General features: G+C 41.0%; 1 protein-coding gene across 5 annotated transcripts in view; it reads right to left on the bottom strand.

The window, feature by feature from the left end:
- Positions 1 to 17,515, bottom strand: part of Fkbp15 (FKBP prolyl isomerase family member 15) — a 70,403-nt gene that overhangs the window by 29,574 nt on the left and 23,314 nt on the right. For all 5 annotated transcript variants that reach the window (XM_038332575.2, XM_038332574.2, XM_038332576.2 and 2 more), the window contains 9 exons: positions 15,965 to 16,114; positions 14,816 to 14,884; positions 13,766 to 13,912; positions 10,854 to 10,996; positions 10,369 to 10,426; positions 8,839 to 8,946; positions 5,491 to 5,593; positions 4,000 to 4,106; positions 2,203 to 2,317 (listed from right to left, as the gene is read on the bottom strand). In XM_038332575.2, the coding sequence (XP_038188503.1) occupies positions 2,203 to 2,317; positions 4,000 to 4,106; positions 5,491 to 5,593; positions 8,839 to 8,946; positions 10,369 to 10,426; positions 10,854 to 10,996; positions 13,766 to 13,912; positions 14,816 to 14,884; positions 15,965 to 16,114 (1,000 nt within the window). The remainder of the gene's footprint in view (positions 1 to 2,202; positions 2,318 to 3,999; positions 4,107 to 5,490; positions 5,594 to 8,838; positions 8,947 to 10,368; positions 10,427 to 10,853; positions 10,997 to 13,765; positions 13,913 to 14,815; positions 14,885 to 15,964; positions 16,115 to 17,515) is intronic.

Here is a 17,515-nt window from a genome sequence, read left to right as displayed (position 1 = left end):
GAGTATGTGAAATGCAAAATGGGTATAGTAGCACATGACTAACTCATACAGCACACGGAAGATTTGGAGTTCAAGATCAGCCTGGGCTTCCTAAAATACTATCTCAAAAACAATTTTCTAAGAGGGTGACTTCGAGTGCAAAAAATAGGCCATGTATAAAGTACAAAAGTAGCACCTTAAAAACAGTAATCTTTTGGTGACATTCATATGCAGTTGTGTCTGTGGGAGCGGTAGAAGAAGAAATGGGGAGTCAGAGGAAATGCCAGGTTGGAGGGATGTAGAAGTGTTTCAAAGATGGGGAAAGAACAGGGCTCCATGGCATGCCAATGTGGGGCTGACCAAATCCACTTAAAAGCCTGAGAGAGCTTGGGAAGTTATTCTAGACAGAAAAGAATAGAGTTAAGCGTGACTTTTTGATAGCAGAACTTTCTTGGGTGGGCTCTGCTTGCTAGAGGCAAGCACTCTCATTTAAGAGAAGCTTCCTGACTCAGCTTTAGCTACAAAACCTTGCAGCTCTTTTAAGATGGCCCAGATGTCTGAATTCTACACCCAGAACAGATTCAAGACTGCTGCCCGAGATGATCAAGCCTCACAGGATACTCTAGTCAGGACTTGATCATAATTCTAAATTTTCTTTAGGTCCCCATAAGATCATCAGCAACCCCAATCAGCAGAAAGTAACCTGGGAAATGACTCCCACATTCCCCCAAAAATGGACTATGAATATTTTCCTTTGTTTAGAATGTTGGTTAAAATTGTTATGGATAATGGTCAGGAGAAAAGCTAAACAAAGGAGATTAGGTTCAGAGTTCTTGTTTTTAAAAAAGAGGATGGAGTGCTGTAAGACAATGGTCTTTTATCCTGTCACTTGTATTATTTTTAATAAAATGCTGATTGGCCAGTAGCCAGGCAGAAGTAGAGGCATGGCAATGAGAATTACGGGAAGAGAGAAGTTTCAGTCTGCAGTCGTGACTCAGCCACAGAGGAAGCAAGATGTGACTGCCTCGCAGAAAAAGGTACCAAGCCACGTAGCTAATAATTATGGGCTAATATAAGTTATAAGAGTTCGGAGATGGAGAGATGGCTCAGCAGTTAAGAGCACTGACTGCTCTTCTATAGGTCCTGAGTTCAATTCCCAGCAACCATGTGATGGCTCTGGTGCCCTCTTCTGGCCTACAGGCAGGATACTGTATAAATAAATTTTTTTAAAAAGTTAATAAGAAGCCTGTGCTAATAGGCCAACCAGTTTATAATTAATGTAGACGTCTGTGTGATTCTTTGGGACTGAACAACTGCAGGACGGGGCGGGACAGAAAGCTCTGTCAGCAGCTCCCATAAAGGCTGCACTAGGAAGCCCTTCCCACTGTAAGTCTGTTGGATAGACTTGTTTCCTCTTGCCACTATCTGATGCCAAAGTGATTACTAAGCAAAAGACAAGCTGCACACCATGACAGAGAACCAACACCTCAGTCAACATTTTACCTGCTTTGTTTACAAAACACGCCTATGCTTGCACAAGTGCATAAAATATACACAAAGTGCACAAGATGCTCTTCTATGACAGAGGACAGTTACCTTTACTTTATCCCATTTTGTATTGCTTGACATTTTTATTAAAGTGAATTGCTTTCATAATTTAGAGTTTTTAACAAAATAATTTTCATCTGTGGCATTCAACACCCACAGCAGTAGTGCTCATGCTTCCTCTCAATCCCCTCCAGTGTTTGCTCCTTCACTCTCTGCTATGCACTCCAGTCACCCTGACAGAGGACAAAGGGCTGGTAGGAGAGCACTGAGGGAAGAAGGAAGACCCAGAAAGTGTGGATCAGGGGACTTTGGGGAAGATACAAATGTTTTAAAAATTGGATTGTTGTGATAGACACAGAACCCTGAACTTTTCCAAATAAATAAATAAATAGTGGTGTTTGTTTCACAAGCTCAAGGAACTGAATTTGAATCCCCAGCACCCACCAAAAATAGTAACAAAAAAGTTGAGCATGGTTGTGTATACCTGTAACCCCAGCACTGGGGGGGGTGGAAACAGGTAGATCCTAAAAGTTCCCAAAGTCTACCCAGAATGGCAGATTTCCAGTTCACTAACAGGCTGAAATAAGCTGCAGACCCAATCAAGCTGTTAAAGCGACGAAAAGAAAGGGTAGAGAGCTGTGGGGAAGAGAAACCGGGGGAGGAGGTAGTCCCTACCTTGAAAGTGGAGAGCCTGGGACGGTGGCACTGGGTACAAGGGCCGAACAGGCTGCAGCTGCGAGGTGACTGAGCATGCCTGGGGGTACGTGCAGGCCTGCACACCTCCACAGGGCTGAGAAGATAACCAGTTATTTGTTTACTTTCCTAGACAGAACAAACCGGTGAGCAGGGAGGGGGCCGATAGGACCAGGGTGAGTCGGTTGTCACCTGGCCACTCCAGACCTACCCAGAACCTGAGGAACAGGAATCTTGGATCACTACCCAGTCCTCCGGCAATGTGATTTAAAGACACGAGAATTTATTCCCTACAATCAGGCCTATTTTAAGGAAAACTTGAAACTAAGCAAACCCTGTTTGGTTTCTTTTGAAGAAAAAAAAAAGTTATTCTTCAAGATTCAAAACTAAGCCAGACAGTTTTCTGGAAGCCTCAGGATGCCTCTCCCCTGATAGAATATTTTTTTTTTTATTTTAAAGGCTTTTTAAAATCATTGTATGCTAAGACCAAGGTCCTCCCAACTCCCCCCAGGTCCTTAGCATAGAGTGGGGAACCCTGATGGCTCCTTGGCCTTGAGAGGGAGGGAGGGGAGGTATGGGTGGAGGGGAGGGGAGGGAAGGGGGAGAAGGAGGGGAGAGAAGGGGGAGAAGGAGGGGAGGGAGGGGGGAGGAGGAGGGAAGGAGATGGAAATTTTTAAATATAAAAAAAATAAAAAAAAAAAAAATAAAATCATTGTATGCATGTGTGTCTATGCACAGATGTGTGGGGGCTTCTAACCCACCCAATATGGTGGGTTCTTAACAGTTGAGCCATCATTGCCCAGCCCCTAGCTCTGTTTTGTGTGTGTTTTCAGACAAGGTTTCATGCAGGTCAGGCTAGCCTCAAAATCACTACATAGCTGAGGACACCCTTGCATTCTTGATGTTCCTGCTTTCAGCTCCTTAGTGATGGGACTACAGACATTTGCCACCACGTCCAATACTCTTGCTAGATCCTGATGCTTATCTGGTGACCAGGGGCTCTCATTTTCTCAACTGTGAAAGGAAGATGTTACTGTTTTATGGGGATTTGCTGCAGGGACTAAATGAGGTGATACAGGCAAACCCCTAACAACTGCGAATTAAGTGCCTGGCAAAAGGTAAAAGCTCAATAAACATTCACCATTAGTCTAAGAAGAGTCATTCTTTCCCCCATAGGAAACTAGCTTATTTCTAAAGACAATATAACAACCCAAACATTGTTTAATTAAAACAAAAATTCTCGGTCTATGACAGAGGGATTCTCCATTGTGGGAGACTTTTTCATTTCTGATCCTTCGTTCAGAATCACCCTGTCAGGTGGGGGCTAGGCAGGAGCGATTGCTGTGCTATGTGCACCTTTACTACGTGCCAGGCCCAGGCGCTAATGGTACTCTGCATATTCCTGCACTCAATCTCTCACTGAAACTTGTAAACAGGAAACATTATGTGCTTATAGGGATAAGAAAGTAGTAATTTAGGGAAAGGGAAATTACAAACACTCAACAGTCTCAGACTTTAATTACAAACACTGACTTGGGGAACTGCTGTCATGTGAAAGGGAGGGAAGGGATCTCGTCTGTTCACACAAAAAGACGACAGAAATTAATCTCATGGCTAAAGTCGTTTTAAAATAATACTGTTACCCGAGGACTGGATGTGGACTGATAATCTCAGCTCTCAGGAAGCAAGCAGATCTCTGAGAGTTCGAGGTCAACCAAGACTACATGAGACCCTGTTTCAAAATAATTAAGAAATTTATAAATTAAAAGAAATAGTTACCTGGAAGTTCTGAGCATTTCCAGCTACAGCTGAGTGGGAATCAAGGGGTGTAACTTGTATCAAGGCAGCAGAGGGTGTTTGGAACCCAGAAACAGGTGGTTGAGGTGCTAGGATAAATCAAGATGTTTTTACTGTTATCCATCCTTGCTTCTTGTGTTAACACAAAAACACAACTTTATCTCAAGGGGGATAAGAGATAATTTATTTTGGAGCCAAATATGTATGGCCATGACCCGGGAACACCGATTTGGGTAATCCAAATTCCATGTTCCTATGCAGTCAACAGTTTCCTGAAATTTTCACAAGTCTAGACAGTTTTAGAATACAGTGGTGGGAACAGCAGGTAGGTAGGTATGTTCCACAAAGGGAAGAGATCTCATTTCCAGCCTCAGATGCTATCTGACCACACTGTTAGCTTTTGGTTGATGGAGTATAGAGGCCAGGACTCTGTATATTCCAAAGGATTTACCTAGTAGTGACACAAAGAAGGGCAATAAATAGCTATTCAGCACATGCTAGGGGTAGCATGGGAGAGCTGTCCCTATTTCTGGTAGACCAGCCCTGCAGCTACCCAAGAATAAGGTTTGGCCGGCCCCATCGTCCACTCCATCTATGATCTCCTGGAGCATGTGAAGGACCTGACCTGCAGACCCAAAGCGGCAGGATCTCCACCACAAAGGGAAACAACAGGATATTCAGAAGGAGCCCAAGCGAGGGCCCAGCAACAGCGGAGTAGTAGAAACCAGAGACCTCAAACCAGACCAATGACTCTTTGCAATGAACACTTGCAAGTAAAGATACATGGACAAAGAGGTTTATAGTGTGACTTGCGGGGTCACACTGTAGGGTTCATGATGGCGGATGTGAAAGGATGGGGAAATGAATGGGGTTAAGATACATGATGATAAATAATAAGATAAATAATTTTCTTTAAAAATGGTTATTAAGGGTGCTGAAGATAGCCCAAGATAAATTACAACTGGTCTCTGGACCTGCTGGAAATCTCCTCCTCCACAGCCACCAGCCTCTCCTAAGTCAGTCAGCTCTGGAAGGGCAGTGCCAGGTGGGCTCTTTCCAGGAACTTTCCTTCACACTCCTAAGTTCGGGCCAGCACTTGGCATCCTGTGCCCTAAACCAGGCCACTTTCCCCGCTTACTCTCCCAAAGCAGCTTCACGGGCATGCCAACAACTGATGAACACAGTGTTCCTTGTGCATCTGACTCAGATGCCATCTGCTGACACAAGTGCAAAGCAATAGAAGGACCTGTCCTGTCTCAACAGCTGAGCACACTTCCAAAGGGTACAATGCAACACAGCAAAAGTCACAACAAACAGGCTGAATCCATTTGACTCTGAAAGTGTTCTACCAGGACAAACTGACAAGTCCCTAACCCAGGCCCCAGCACTGACAATGCAAATTAATAATCTAAGGAACACTGACGAAAACTTGGATCCAGTTCAAGGGCCAAGCCTTAGAGGTTCCTTTCTTACCCTGTGAGGCCATCTGTGGTAACACTGGATGGGCTGGCTGAAGAGAAGGCTGGACAGATGGTGTCACCAGGGACTGCCCAGCTCCTCGTAAAATGGTCGCATCCTGAAAGAGGCACAAGGGTTGGTCTCTATGTCTAGGCCTTTAGCTGAAGACTGAGTCTGCCCATCTCTAATTCTGCTTGCAATACAGAATTTCCAGGCAAGAAAGAGGAAGGAAAGGCATGCAGAAAGCCAATAGTCAAGGACATGAGTTGTATGAAGCAAGCATTCAATTACACAATAGAGTGAGAACCCTTCTTCCTATTAAGTCATATCAAATAAATACAGTTCGTTTCTGTGGACATTCTAAGCTGTCATTTCATGATTTCAAACACCTTAACCGACAGATCTACAGAACATACCACCTACAAAACACACCTGACTGATCTAACCTGTTCCCACAATAAGGGCCTCCTACAAGGAAAGCCAACAATAATGAAGCCTCCCCTCTTCTGCCAAAGCATTTCACGGAGCTCAGAGCAGTCAAGGACACTGGACAGAGTGGGACTCACTGCACCTTATTACCGTGCCGGCTTTGATGCTGGCAGTCTAGAATGTTGCCCGAATTCTTTGGTTGTTGCTTTGTTTTTGCTTTTTGAGAAAGTTTTTTTTTTTGAGTCTTTCTATGCAGCCATGGCTGTCCTGACACTTGCTCAATGGACCAGACTGGCCTCCTGCTCTGCCTCCTAAGTGCTGAGATTAAAGGTGTGCGTCAACCACACTCAGCTGTTTGCTCTCAGTCTTAAAATATTTTTTTTTAAAAAATCATAAAACCAAAGCTATAACTCTAAGCAAAGCTGCTCCGTCTTCTTGCTTCATGCAAGGACAGAAAGTCCTGACACAATCTGCTGTGTTGTGGTTCAAGACTGTCCCTCCTTGGTTATTCTTTAAAGCTCCTAATATTCTCTTCGGGGAAAACTGGCCCACTGTTAGATTTTTAGCAATTTCTAAATCAACTCAAATGTCTACCAGGCGAGTAAAAGGAATTATGATAAATGGAAGGCCACTGAATTGCCTTTAAAGCTATATACTTTATGTGTATTACTGATATTAACATAGGCATTTATAACATTAAGTTTAAAAGTTTATAAAGCAATATATGAAGAAAATGACCCTTTGTTAAACAAATACTTTCTTTATACTTTTAAATTATATAATAAAGTAATCTAGTTTTAGTTACTTATATTTAAATTTTAATTAATTATATATTTAAAAAGTAGTTTTTAGACAGGAGGTGGTGGTGCATGCCTTTAATCCCAGTACTCGGGAGGCAGAGGAAGGCGGATTTCTGTGAATTCGAGGCCAGCCTGGTCTACTGAGGGAGTTCCAGGACAAGCTCTAGAACTACAGAACAACCCTGTCTTGAAAAGCCAAAAAAAGAGTAATTTTTAATTAATTATATTATCCAAATTTTATTTATAGAAACCAGGAAAATAATAAAAGTAAGCTTCATTTAAAATGTTAGAATACTCCAGGAAACAAATAAAACAATACTATAAAAAATAAAGCCTATTTCAGAGCACATTTTATATCTTTTCATTTATTTATTTATTTATTTATTTATTTATTTATTTATTTATTTATGATTTTTCAAGACAGGGTTTCTCTCTGTTGCTTTGGAGCCTGTCCTGGAACTCGCTCTGTAGACCAGACTGGCCTCAAACTCACAGAGATCCACCTGCCTCTGCCTCCTGAGTGCTGGGATTAAAGGCGTGCACCACCACCACCCGGCTTATCTTTTCATTTTATATCAAATAAAAAAATTCTCAAAAATAAGTCTATCATATATCTTAGTTCATTTGAAAAAGAACTGTCTGATCAGTAACAAGCTAACCAACGAAAAAGGCTTAAGCTACTTTATATTCTTGTGGGTTACAAATTTAGATGTAAATAAAAGTAAAATAATCATATTCCTAAAAGATATGCCATATTTCTAAAATCTAAAAATGGGAGTGTTTTCTTTTGTATGTGTGTGACCATGTGTGTATATAGGAGGGCATGTGCACGTGTGCACTTTTGTGCATGTGGATGGAGGTCAGAGATCAACATTGGGTGTTTTGCATGATCACTTTCCACCTTAATTTTGAGTCAGAGTCTCCCACCAAACCTAGAGCTCGCTGACTGACTAGACTGACTGGCTCGAAAGCCTAAGGATCCCTCTGTCGGAGCCTCCTCAGAGCTGGGGGATCCAGGCTGCGCCATCACCTGCTTTTACGTGGTGCATGAGAGCTACCTAGGTTTGCACAGCAAGTACTTTCCCATAACTGAACATCTCCCTAGCCTGGAGATGCTGTCTACGCAAAATGTCAAGAGCAAAAAGCAAGGGGAACTGGTAGATAATCAACAAAATTCTTAAACTTCTAAATAATACCTTTTTTGTTTTGTTTTAGTTTGGTTTGATTTGGTTTTGGTTTTAGTTTCTGGTTTTCAAGATAGGGTTTCTCTATGTAACAGCACTAATTATCCTAGAACTCACTTTGTAGACCAGGCTGGCCTCCAACTCACTGAAATCCGTGTGCCTGTGCCTCCCAAATGCTGGCATTAAAGGTGTGTGCCACCACCACCTAGCTAAATAACATTTTTAAAACACAAGAAAAAGCATTATATATAAAGTCATAAAATGTAACAGTTTGGTATTTAAACAACAGGTATTACTGGCAAGAAGACCCAGATTGATCCAAACATGGATGTAAGCCAGAAGTAGTGGTATGTGCCCATAGTTCTATACACTGGGGAGGATGAGGTAGGAAATCACTTGAACCTAGGAGTTCAGAGTAGGCAACTTGGTGAGACTCAGTCTTGAAGGAAGAAAAGGAAGAATTGAGTACCTGTAGACATATATGCAGGCAAAACATCCATATACATATATATATATATATATATATATATATATATATATATATATATATATGGATAGATAGATAAAAAATTTTAAAGAGCAAAGGAAACTTTTAAAAGTAGAATACAGTGCCTGCTGTTGGTTGTAAATCCTGTCTGAAGACTGAGCCTTTTTTCTCAACATGAAGCAGATTTATTCTAGACAGACATCTAAAGATTATGAGCAATACAGATTCCAGATCCTGGTAAATGAACACTAACCAAACCTCTCTAAACGGTCCAGTTCTTGAGTCAGGTGTAGGATTTACCTCCATTTGGGGAAGGCCGAATTACAGAAGAAAGACATGTACCCATACTTATCTCATACTTCCTACTTCTGAATTAGGAGTAGGAAAGGAAGTTATTTCAACCAAAGAAACAGAAGACAGCAGCACCTGTACAATGCACTTTAATACAGTCAAGGGGACATACTTCCGTTTCTGAGTCATTGGAATCCAGCTGTGGTGGAAGGATGGGCAGCATGGGCTGGCCCATTTTAGCCATCCGAGAGATCAGTTTGGCCTTGACTGTATCCGGATTCTGAAAAGAAGGCACAAACATTACTGAGACTGAGGTTGCTTTCAAACAGGTCTACTTCTTTGCCTTGTGTCAAAACTTTTAACTGTACTATTCCCTTTTTGAAACCATTTCTTCTAAAAAGCAAGAATTAATACAATTAATAATTAATTAATTAATTAAATAATTAATACAATTAATAATAACAACAGTAAAACTAAGTGCCTATAGATCTAGAATGGACTGCTTTTATATACATTATCTCCTTTAAACCGAGTGTCCTCACTGTAAAATGTAAGTGCTAATACACACTTGGTTTAACTTCCTGGGTTTAGAAAGTTTTTTCCCCACTAGACCAATTACTTGTGAAGTGTGTCCTGATGTGGCTGGGTGGTCACAGGGCTGGAGGAAGGGCCTGGCTTCACCCTCCACACTGTACCCAGGGCAAGGGAAGGCCTTGCTTGAACCTGAAGTTCTTTTTCTATCATCTGGTTCACCTCCAGCACACTCAGAGCCTGCAAGGACCAAGCAGGGCAGCAGGAAACTACCTCTTCATCCCTCCTAAAGGCATTCAAATCCAAATTTTACTGAAATAGCTATTGATCCTCTCCTCTGACCATCGGAGAAACAGAAAATCAGTGACCTGCTCAAAGTCAAGCAGTGGATGAAGCCTCAGTTTCTCTGGGAGAATAAAATCACAAGATGGCGACTCTTTCAGGGAAATGAGTGCTCTCCAGTCCTCACACACACACACACATACTTTTCTTTGGTGGTGGTGGCAGTTACAGAATTTTTGTTCAAGATAAAATACATATAACATAAAATTACACTATTGTAACATAAACGATGCTTACTAAGCACCTATAATATGTCACATATAATACTTAAAACTCATCAAGTGTTCATTTCCTATGTCAATTTACATATGAAGAAATAAACCTGCTTAGAGTGAGTTCTTCAAGGTCACACAGAATAAGCAAGAGAAAGCCAGGATTAACCTCTGATCCATTTCTGGTGGAACACATGGCATCTCTAAGACGGAAGTGCACTTCACTGGTGGGGTTCCCTCCCAGCCTCACACCACTCTCCTAGCAACACCACAACTACTGCTCATTAAAAGTGGCTTTGCACAGGCTCTGCGCTCAGGGCTTTAAGAGCATCTTTAATCCCCACAAGAACTCTAAAGGGGGGCTATGAAAATTATTTCCACTGCAACAATAAAGAAACTGAGGATTTGAGAAGTTAGATCATTTTCTCAGCGCCATACGCCTTTAATTCAGAACTACTGATGTAAAGCACAAGCTAATTTCTACTGACTGATTTCCAAGCAGGAAAAAAAGAATATCGTAATAATTAATTTCTATCTTAAGTCAGTGGCTCTCAAACCACATACTAGGCACATAAAACCAAGCACTCCAAAACTTAGGGGTACAGAATCATACTTACTGTATTTAAAGTAGGCTGTTCACTGAGAGAGTTAGATTTAGAACGAAGAGCCGGCTCCCTGAAATGAAATAAAACATCCTAAGACAATACAAAATCTATAATCACAAACACAAATTAAGATGGCTTAAAAACATTGCTTTTGAAATGTTCAACTGAACAGCTAAAACAGAAATTTAACTCCTCTTTATTTGTATAGTCTTTAAAGGCCACTAAAGCTGAACAACATTTCAAATTCACTCCACTTTCTCATTCTGTATTCACGCCCTTTGCCCTTTGCTCAGCTTTCTTCCAGAGTTTTGCAGATATTCTTATACCACTTTTACAGACTATTAATCCATTGTCAGAAGAATCTGATGCAGCATTTTTCCATTTTCCTGATCCTGTTTATTTTTTTTCCAATTACTTAAAATTGACTGCAGTTTCAAACTACATCTCAGGAACCATGCCGAAGAATCCTAGAGCTTGCCATGGCCCTAACGTCTTACCCAGATTTGAGAGGCAGTGGTGTGGGTGGTGTCACAACAGGGTCACCTGAGAGGCTGTCAGCAGTAGGTATGGGGGAGGGTGCTGCAGAGTCCCTGGAGCTCACACTGTGGCCATCAGAGCCAAAATCTCTAGCCAACTTCACCTGGGGTGAAACAGAATGTACAGGCTTACCCTTCCATGCTCTCTTTTATTTATTCTTTTGTATACAAGCTATGGCCTATTCATATAGGTAAATCAAAAAATATGCAGAAGACAAAGGAAATGGTTAGTTACAATCATTGTGTGTATGAAAGAGGGCATATGTGCTTTCACAAATGGGGCTATAGCTTTATAGCTGTTCTGCTTACTTGCTTATTATACATCAATGCACTCCATGTCACTAAATATTTATCTTCTTTGCTTTCAGCTACTGAAAAGTTTGTCTAACTTAGAGATCATGCTCTTTCTTTACTACAAGGTAAAGTCTCCAAAGGATTTTTGAAACAGAAGTCATAAATATACATACTATTATAAAAACCTATTTCACTTAATTAGATGATTTATTTCTATCACAAAGAATATGATTTAATGTCTAGCTCTACGTCTAGATCTTTGCATATAATCTTAGATATTTCCTGAGTACAAATTCCTGTAAGTTAAATTATTGGGCCTGGAAGATTACTAAGTGGGTAAAAGCTCTACCCATCAAGACCGACAACTTGAATTCGATTCTCATAGTCTACAGAGTGGAAGGAGAGAACTGATTCCTGTAAGTTGTCCTCTGATTTTCACATGTGCAGTATAGCACACGCACACGCATACACAGAGTGTTTTTTAAAGAGTATGCTCACATTTTAAAAAGTTTTGCATAAATTATTAAATCACTTTTGTAAAATCTGAACTGGTCCACAGGCACAGCAGTCTCTAAACCTTTCTCAGCTTGACATGCGAGGTCAGGGTCACCACTATCAGTTTTGTCAACTTAGTATCTTGTCAGGCTCCAATTGTTTGCTTAAAGATAAACTTTTTATTTTTAAATAATGCATAGATGAGTGAGCCTGCATGACTTTCTGCGCAGCACTTGCACACAGCTACCTGCTAAGGCCAGCAGTAACTAATGGATCCTCTGGAATTAGTTACAGGCTGTTATGAGCTGCCTAATGTGAGTGCTGGGAACTGAACCCGGGTCCTCTGGGAAAGCAGAAAGTGCTCCTAACTACTGAACCATCTCTCCAGACCTCCTTTTTCTTTTTCTTTTTCTTCCCAACTCAAGGTCCTCTTGGCTTTTTGTTCAATCAGCATTTAAAATATTAGATATGACAAGGCATTTTTAAGTGAAGTCTATTTAGTAGATACTCTCCCCTCATCTCCCTCATCCTTATCCCAATACCCTTTACTTCCTCTCTCCAGTCTCTTTCCACTCTCAAGTATGCCTTTTCTAATTTCTCTCTCCCTTTCTTTGAGACAGAGTCTCACTATGTAGCTCTGACTGTCCTGGAACTCAGTCTGTAGACCAGGCTGGACTCAAACTCACAGAGATCCACCTGCTTCTGCTTCTCAAATGCTGAGACCAATGGCATGTGCCACTATGCTCAGTTTTAATTTCTTGATTACTGGTAAAGTAGAAAACTTTTGGTTACGTTTACAAATCAGTATTAATAGTTTTGAACTAGTTTGTTGTCTATCATTACCCATGATTTCCCCAAGCTCAAAGAAAAATCTATAAGATGTTCAAAAATAAAAAGGCAGCTGGGGGACATGTGGTAAGAAGATTCAATTGGCCCAGCAAAGAGAAACGTCTTCCTTAGGAGGGCACCTACATATAGTCATCCTATTTATTATTTGTACTATATTTTATAGTTTATAATCACCAGCACACCATTTAAACATAACAATAACAAGGTCACTTGGGAAAAGGAATACTATAAACTAGCCAAAATTTTAGTATAGAAATTATAGATATTCAAAGACAGGGTCTCACTGTGTGACCCTGGCTGGTCTGAAACTCATTAGTAGATAAGTTTGGCCACAAACAACTCATTAAGATCTGACAGCCTCTGCCTCCCAAATGCTGGGATTAAAGATATGCACCACCACACCTGGCTGACAAGATTTATTTTTACTTACTTACTTACTTACATTTATCTATCTATCTATCTATCTATCTATCTATCTATCTATCTATCTATCTATTTATTTATTTTGGTTTTTCGAGACAGGATTTCTTGTTTCTTTGTGTAACATTCCTGGCTGTTGCCGGGCGGTGGTGGCGCACGCCTTTAATCCCAGCACTCAGAATACAGAGGCAGGCGGATCTCTGTGAGTTCGAGACCAGCCTGGTCTACAAGAGCTAGCTCCAGGACAGGCTCTAAAGCTGCAGAGAAACCCTGTCTCGAAAAACCAAAAAATAAAAATTAAAAAACAAAACAAAACAAAACATTCCTGGCTGTTTTGGAACTGTCTTTGTAGATTAGGCTGGCCTCAAACTCATTGAGATGCACCACCTGCCTCTGCCTCCCAAGTGCTGGAATTAAAGGTGTGTGCCACCGCCACCTGGCAGCTGACAAGACTTTTACACACTAAAAAAAGACAAGACAATGAACTCCAAGTCCATTCTCAGAGAAAACCATTCAAGATTTCTTCTAAAGCTTTCAGAAATTCCTATGAACACATGACCATATATATGTCTCTTTGTGTATGTGTTTATATATACATATATGTAAATATGACTATGTATACAAATACATATGGTTATCATTAACACTCACCACCTACCAGCATGTCCTTGTAGGTTCTGGGAACTGAACTCAGACCTCATGTCTGAAGGCAAGGACTTAACAAACCTTCTCCCTACCCTGCCATTTCTATTTTTAAAAAGCAATCTGTATCTTCATATCTGATTTACAAGCATAACACAGGTCGTTTCACTTACCCGCCTAACTTCTACCTCAAACACCAAGATTGAGTCTGTTGGCTGGGCCCAACCTATCACTCCATCAGAGCCAGCAGCACAGGCTGAAGGGATGATAATTAACCGTTTTCCTCCTTTCTTCATGCCCAACAGTCCATCCTCTAAGCCCTATAGAAACCAGAAGTGGGGAAAAACTCATCAGACAAAAAGAACATGCACACAAACACATAAACTTACACATATATACCACACACTCAATAAACAAACTAAAAAAGGAATAAAAGCTAGCATATCTGGAGTTGGGCAAACATTTAAATGCTGGGGGGCAGAGAGTGGAAGCTAACACATATTAATCACATTTTTCCAGATGCTATGGTTAAGAATTTCACCTGCTTATTTAATTCCATCTGCTTGTTTAATCTCACGATTGCCAGCATAGCCTTCACTTAAGAAAGAAAAGAGAGTTTGGAGGTTCAACAGCTGCATTAAAGACCATACACTCAGTAGGTATTAAGCTGATGCTGGACATGGGAGCTGTCTAACTTCAAGGAGAATGCTTTAACTATTTAATAGAAAAAGTCTCTACAGAATTTGGAGGGAACAGGCATAGGCAATGAAGAGAAAAAACCTTTTGCACATGGATGAATAGACCCAGCACAATGCCCTAACATGCCCAACACCATGACACTGATCATATGCTAAAATACTCATTGATAAGCAAAATTCCCAACTCAAATCATAGAGCGGTGCTCCTCATGCTACATCAAATCAAACAGATGAGAATTGAGCATTATGGCAGTTGCTGGAAGAAACAGTGCCACCTCTCCATTAGGCTGTGGGAACAATGGAATAATTTCATCACAGCCTTAGGGGGAAAAAGAAAGGGAGGATCCAAGAAAACAAATGCACTCATCTTCAATATAAGAAGCTTCTACTAGGCAACATTTCCCCAGTGTCAACAGTGTAGAAAACACCTTTCTACTCTTCAACTAAGCATTTCCAGATTCTAGAGGTTAAGGACATTTTAGGCATACTACAACATTTAAGCTAAATTCCAAAACAGGCTTTTACCTTGACTACTTTTCCTGATCCCAGTTTCAGGCGAAGTGGTTTATCTTTGTTAGCAGTAGAGTCAAAAACCTGCCATTTGGTAAAGTAAATAAAGACAAGTCAGTTTCAAAAACAATAATAATCATGATAATCAACTAACAGGGTCAGTACTTCTAAACAGGAAATGGCAGGTATAATGGGCACATAGCTCCTGAGGAAATTAAAAAGATAGGACTACATTATGGATGGAGGTTATCACAACGAATGCCCCAGGAACAAGGATTTACCAAAGTGTGCCAGCACACTTCTGGCACCATCAGCTGAGGCCCTTTTCATCTATGACAAATGTTTTCATTTGGTGCTGATACAGTCCTGCCAGGAAGTTGGGATGAGGATTACTAACCTCCCTATACAAACGGGAAAACCAAGAGTTTAACAGATTTGGTCCAGGTCAAACTGGGATACAACTGGACTTAATCAGCTCACCATCCTCTTTTGATACAGGTTTTTACTATGTAGCCCCGGCTGGCCTGGAATTCACTATGTAGACCTGGCAGGCCCCAAACTCATAGAGATCTGCCTGCACCTGCCTTCCAAGTGCTGGAATTAAACATCAATGCCACTACAGCCCACACATTCACACTTTTTAAGTCATAATATTCTTTCTGTCTTTTGAGAATTTAGTATTAAAAACAAAGTTTTCAACATATTTACAGTGTCTGTTAAAAGGGAAATGGTAGCTAGACACAGTGGCGTGATTTTAATCCCAGCACTATGGAGAGAGGGCAGAGGCAGGCCGATCTCTGTGAACTCCAGGCCAGCCTGATCTAACTAACAAGTTCCAAGCCATCCAGGGCTACATAGTGAGCCCTGTTTCAAAAAGAAAAAGAAATATGGTGAGAAGTTTTAAAAATATAATCTATTTCTTAAAGATATATTCAGGTTTAAAAGTGGTAGTGATCCTTGGGAAACTGTGTCCGTCCTAGACGTGAGGTGGGATGTGGGGCCCTGAGCACATCTGCACAGGGGCATTTCATGAATGTGCCCCAAAGCAGTTGTGGACACGGATTCAGCCTTCACAAGGGTTCTACTGACCACAGTTCACTTTCCATTGCACATGGAAGGTCACAGGCCACTTACATAGAAAGAACTTGGAAAATAAAGTCTTACCTGGCCCAGCACCTGATTCTGAAGGAGCCAGCCCGTATAGGTTACTTCCAAAGAATCTCCAATGTCTACTGCAGGACCCTCTGCTGCAACCAGATCCTGACATAGCACTGTATCCAAGGAAAAATGGCTATTGCACTTGGCCACACACACCTGCAAGGTCAAAATCAGAGCACCATCAGCTTGGTTTAAGCTTCATACGTACCCATTCAATCACCACTAATATTCTTTCTCAAAAAGCTGCATACTAACAAACAGACAACAAGTTTAGAAGTAAGCCATTCCAAAGTTAGTAATCTGGCCAGGAATCAAGGTGCCTAAGAAGCAGCACTGGAGTCAGGATATCTGGGTACAGATCCAGGCATTGCCAGTTCTTAATTCTGACCTACAACAATTAACTTAATCTCCACATATCTATCTACCCATTCCCACTTGCAAAATGAAGAAGAGCTTTGCAAATCGTATGGGCTGGCTATGAAAACTAGACAGGCCAATGCAAACAGAGTGCTTAGCAATGTGCCTAGGAAATAAAAGTAAGTACACAGAGGCTCTGACCTCATGATCTAATAATAAACTCCCAAAGACCTCACCTCCTACTACCATCACCTCAGTGATTAGATTCCAATAATCTCTGAGGGAAAGGCACATTCAAACCATAACAGAGAACATCCATATTACAAGCTTCCTAAATAATTTTTCATGAGTTGGAAAGATAAAATACAGAAAATATAGAACTCTTAAAGGAATACACATACTTACACTTATTTTACACATTAAAGAAAAAGCAATATAATGTGTTAATATGTGTTACTCTGGGTTGATGTAAGATGGTCTTTCTGTATGTTGTAATATGTGTTGCTCTCATTGGTTGGTAAATAAAGCTGCTTTGGCTTATGGCAAAATAAAGCAGGATAGAGCCAAGCAGGAAATCCAAGCAGAGATACAGGAGAAGAAGGGCGGAGTCTGGGAGACTCAAGCAGCGGCCGAAGGAACGAGATGCTAGAGCAGTGGTGTGCCATCAGCTATGTGGCAATGCACAGAACAGATATGGATTAATTTAAACGTAAAGGCTAGCTAGTAATAAACCAACCATTTAATATAAGCCTCTGAGTGATTATTTTAAAAAACGGCTGTGAGGGGCAGAGAAACAGTCGGGTCATTACACTGGATAGTAAAGCTATAAGTGTATGTGTTATATGCTTGTGAGGGGCACACGGATTCTAAGCATGTGTGTGTTATATGCTTGTGAGGGGCACACGGATTCTAAGCATGTGTGTGTTATATGCTTGTGAGGGGCACACGGATTCTAAGCATGTGTGTGTTATATGCTTGTGAGGGGCACACGGATTCTAAGCATGTGTGTGTTATATGCTTGTGAGGGGCACACGGATTCTAAGCATGTGTGTGTTATATGCTTGTGAGGGGCACACGGATTCTAAGCATGTGTGTGTTATATGCTTGTGAGGGGCACACGGATTCTAAGTATGCACTACCACTCTTGGCTTTCTCTTTATCACACAGTTCTAGGGATAGAACTCAAGTCCTCATGTTTAC

This window comes from Arvicola amphibius, chromosome 6 (assembly GCF_903992535.2).
Source record: "Arvicola amphibius chromosome 6, mArvAmp1.2, whole genome shotgun sequence".
Classification (NCBI taxonomy): domain Eukaryota; kingdom Metazoa; phylum Chordata; class Mammalia; order Rodentia; family Cricetidae; genus Arvicola; species Arvicola amphibius.
The sequence above is the reverse complement of the archived record's forward strand: the minus strand, read 5'-3'. Positions and strand labels throughout refer to the sequence as shown.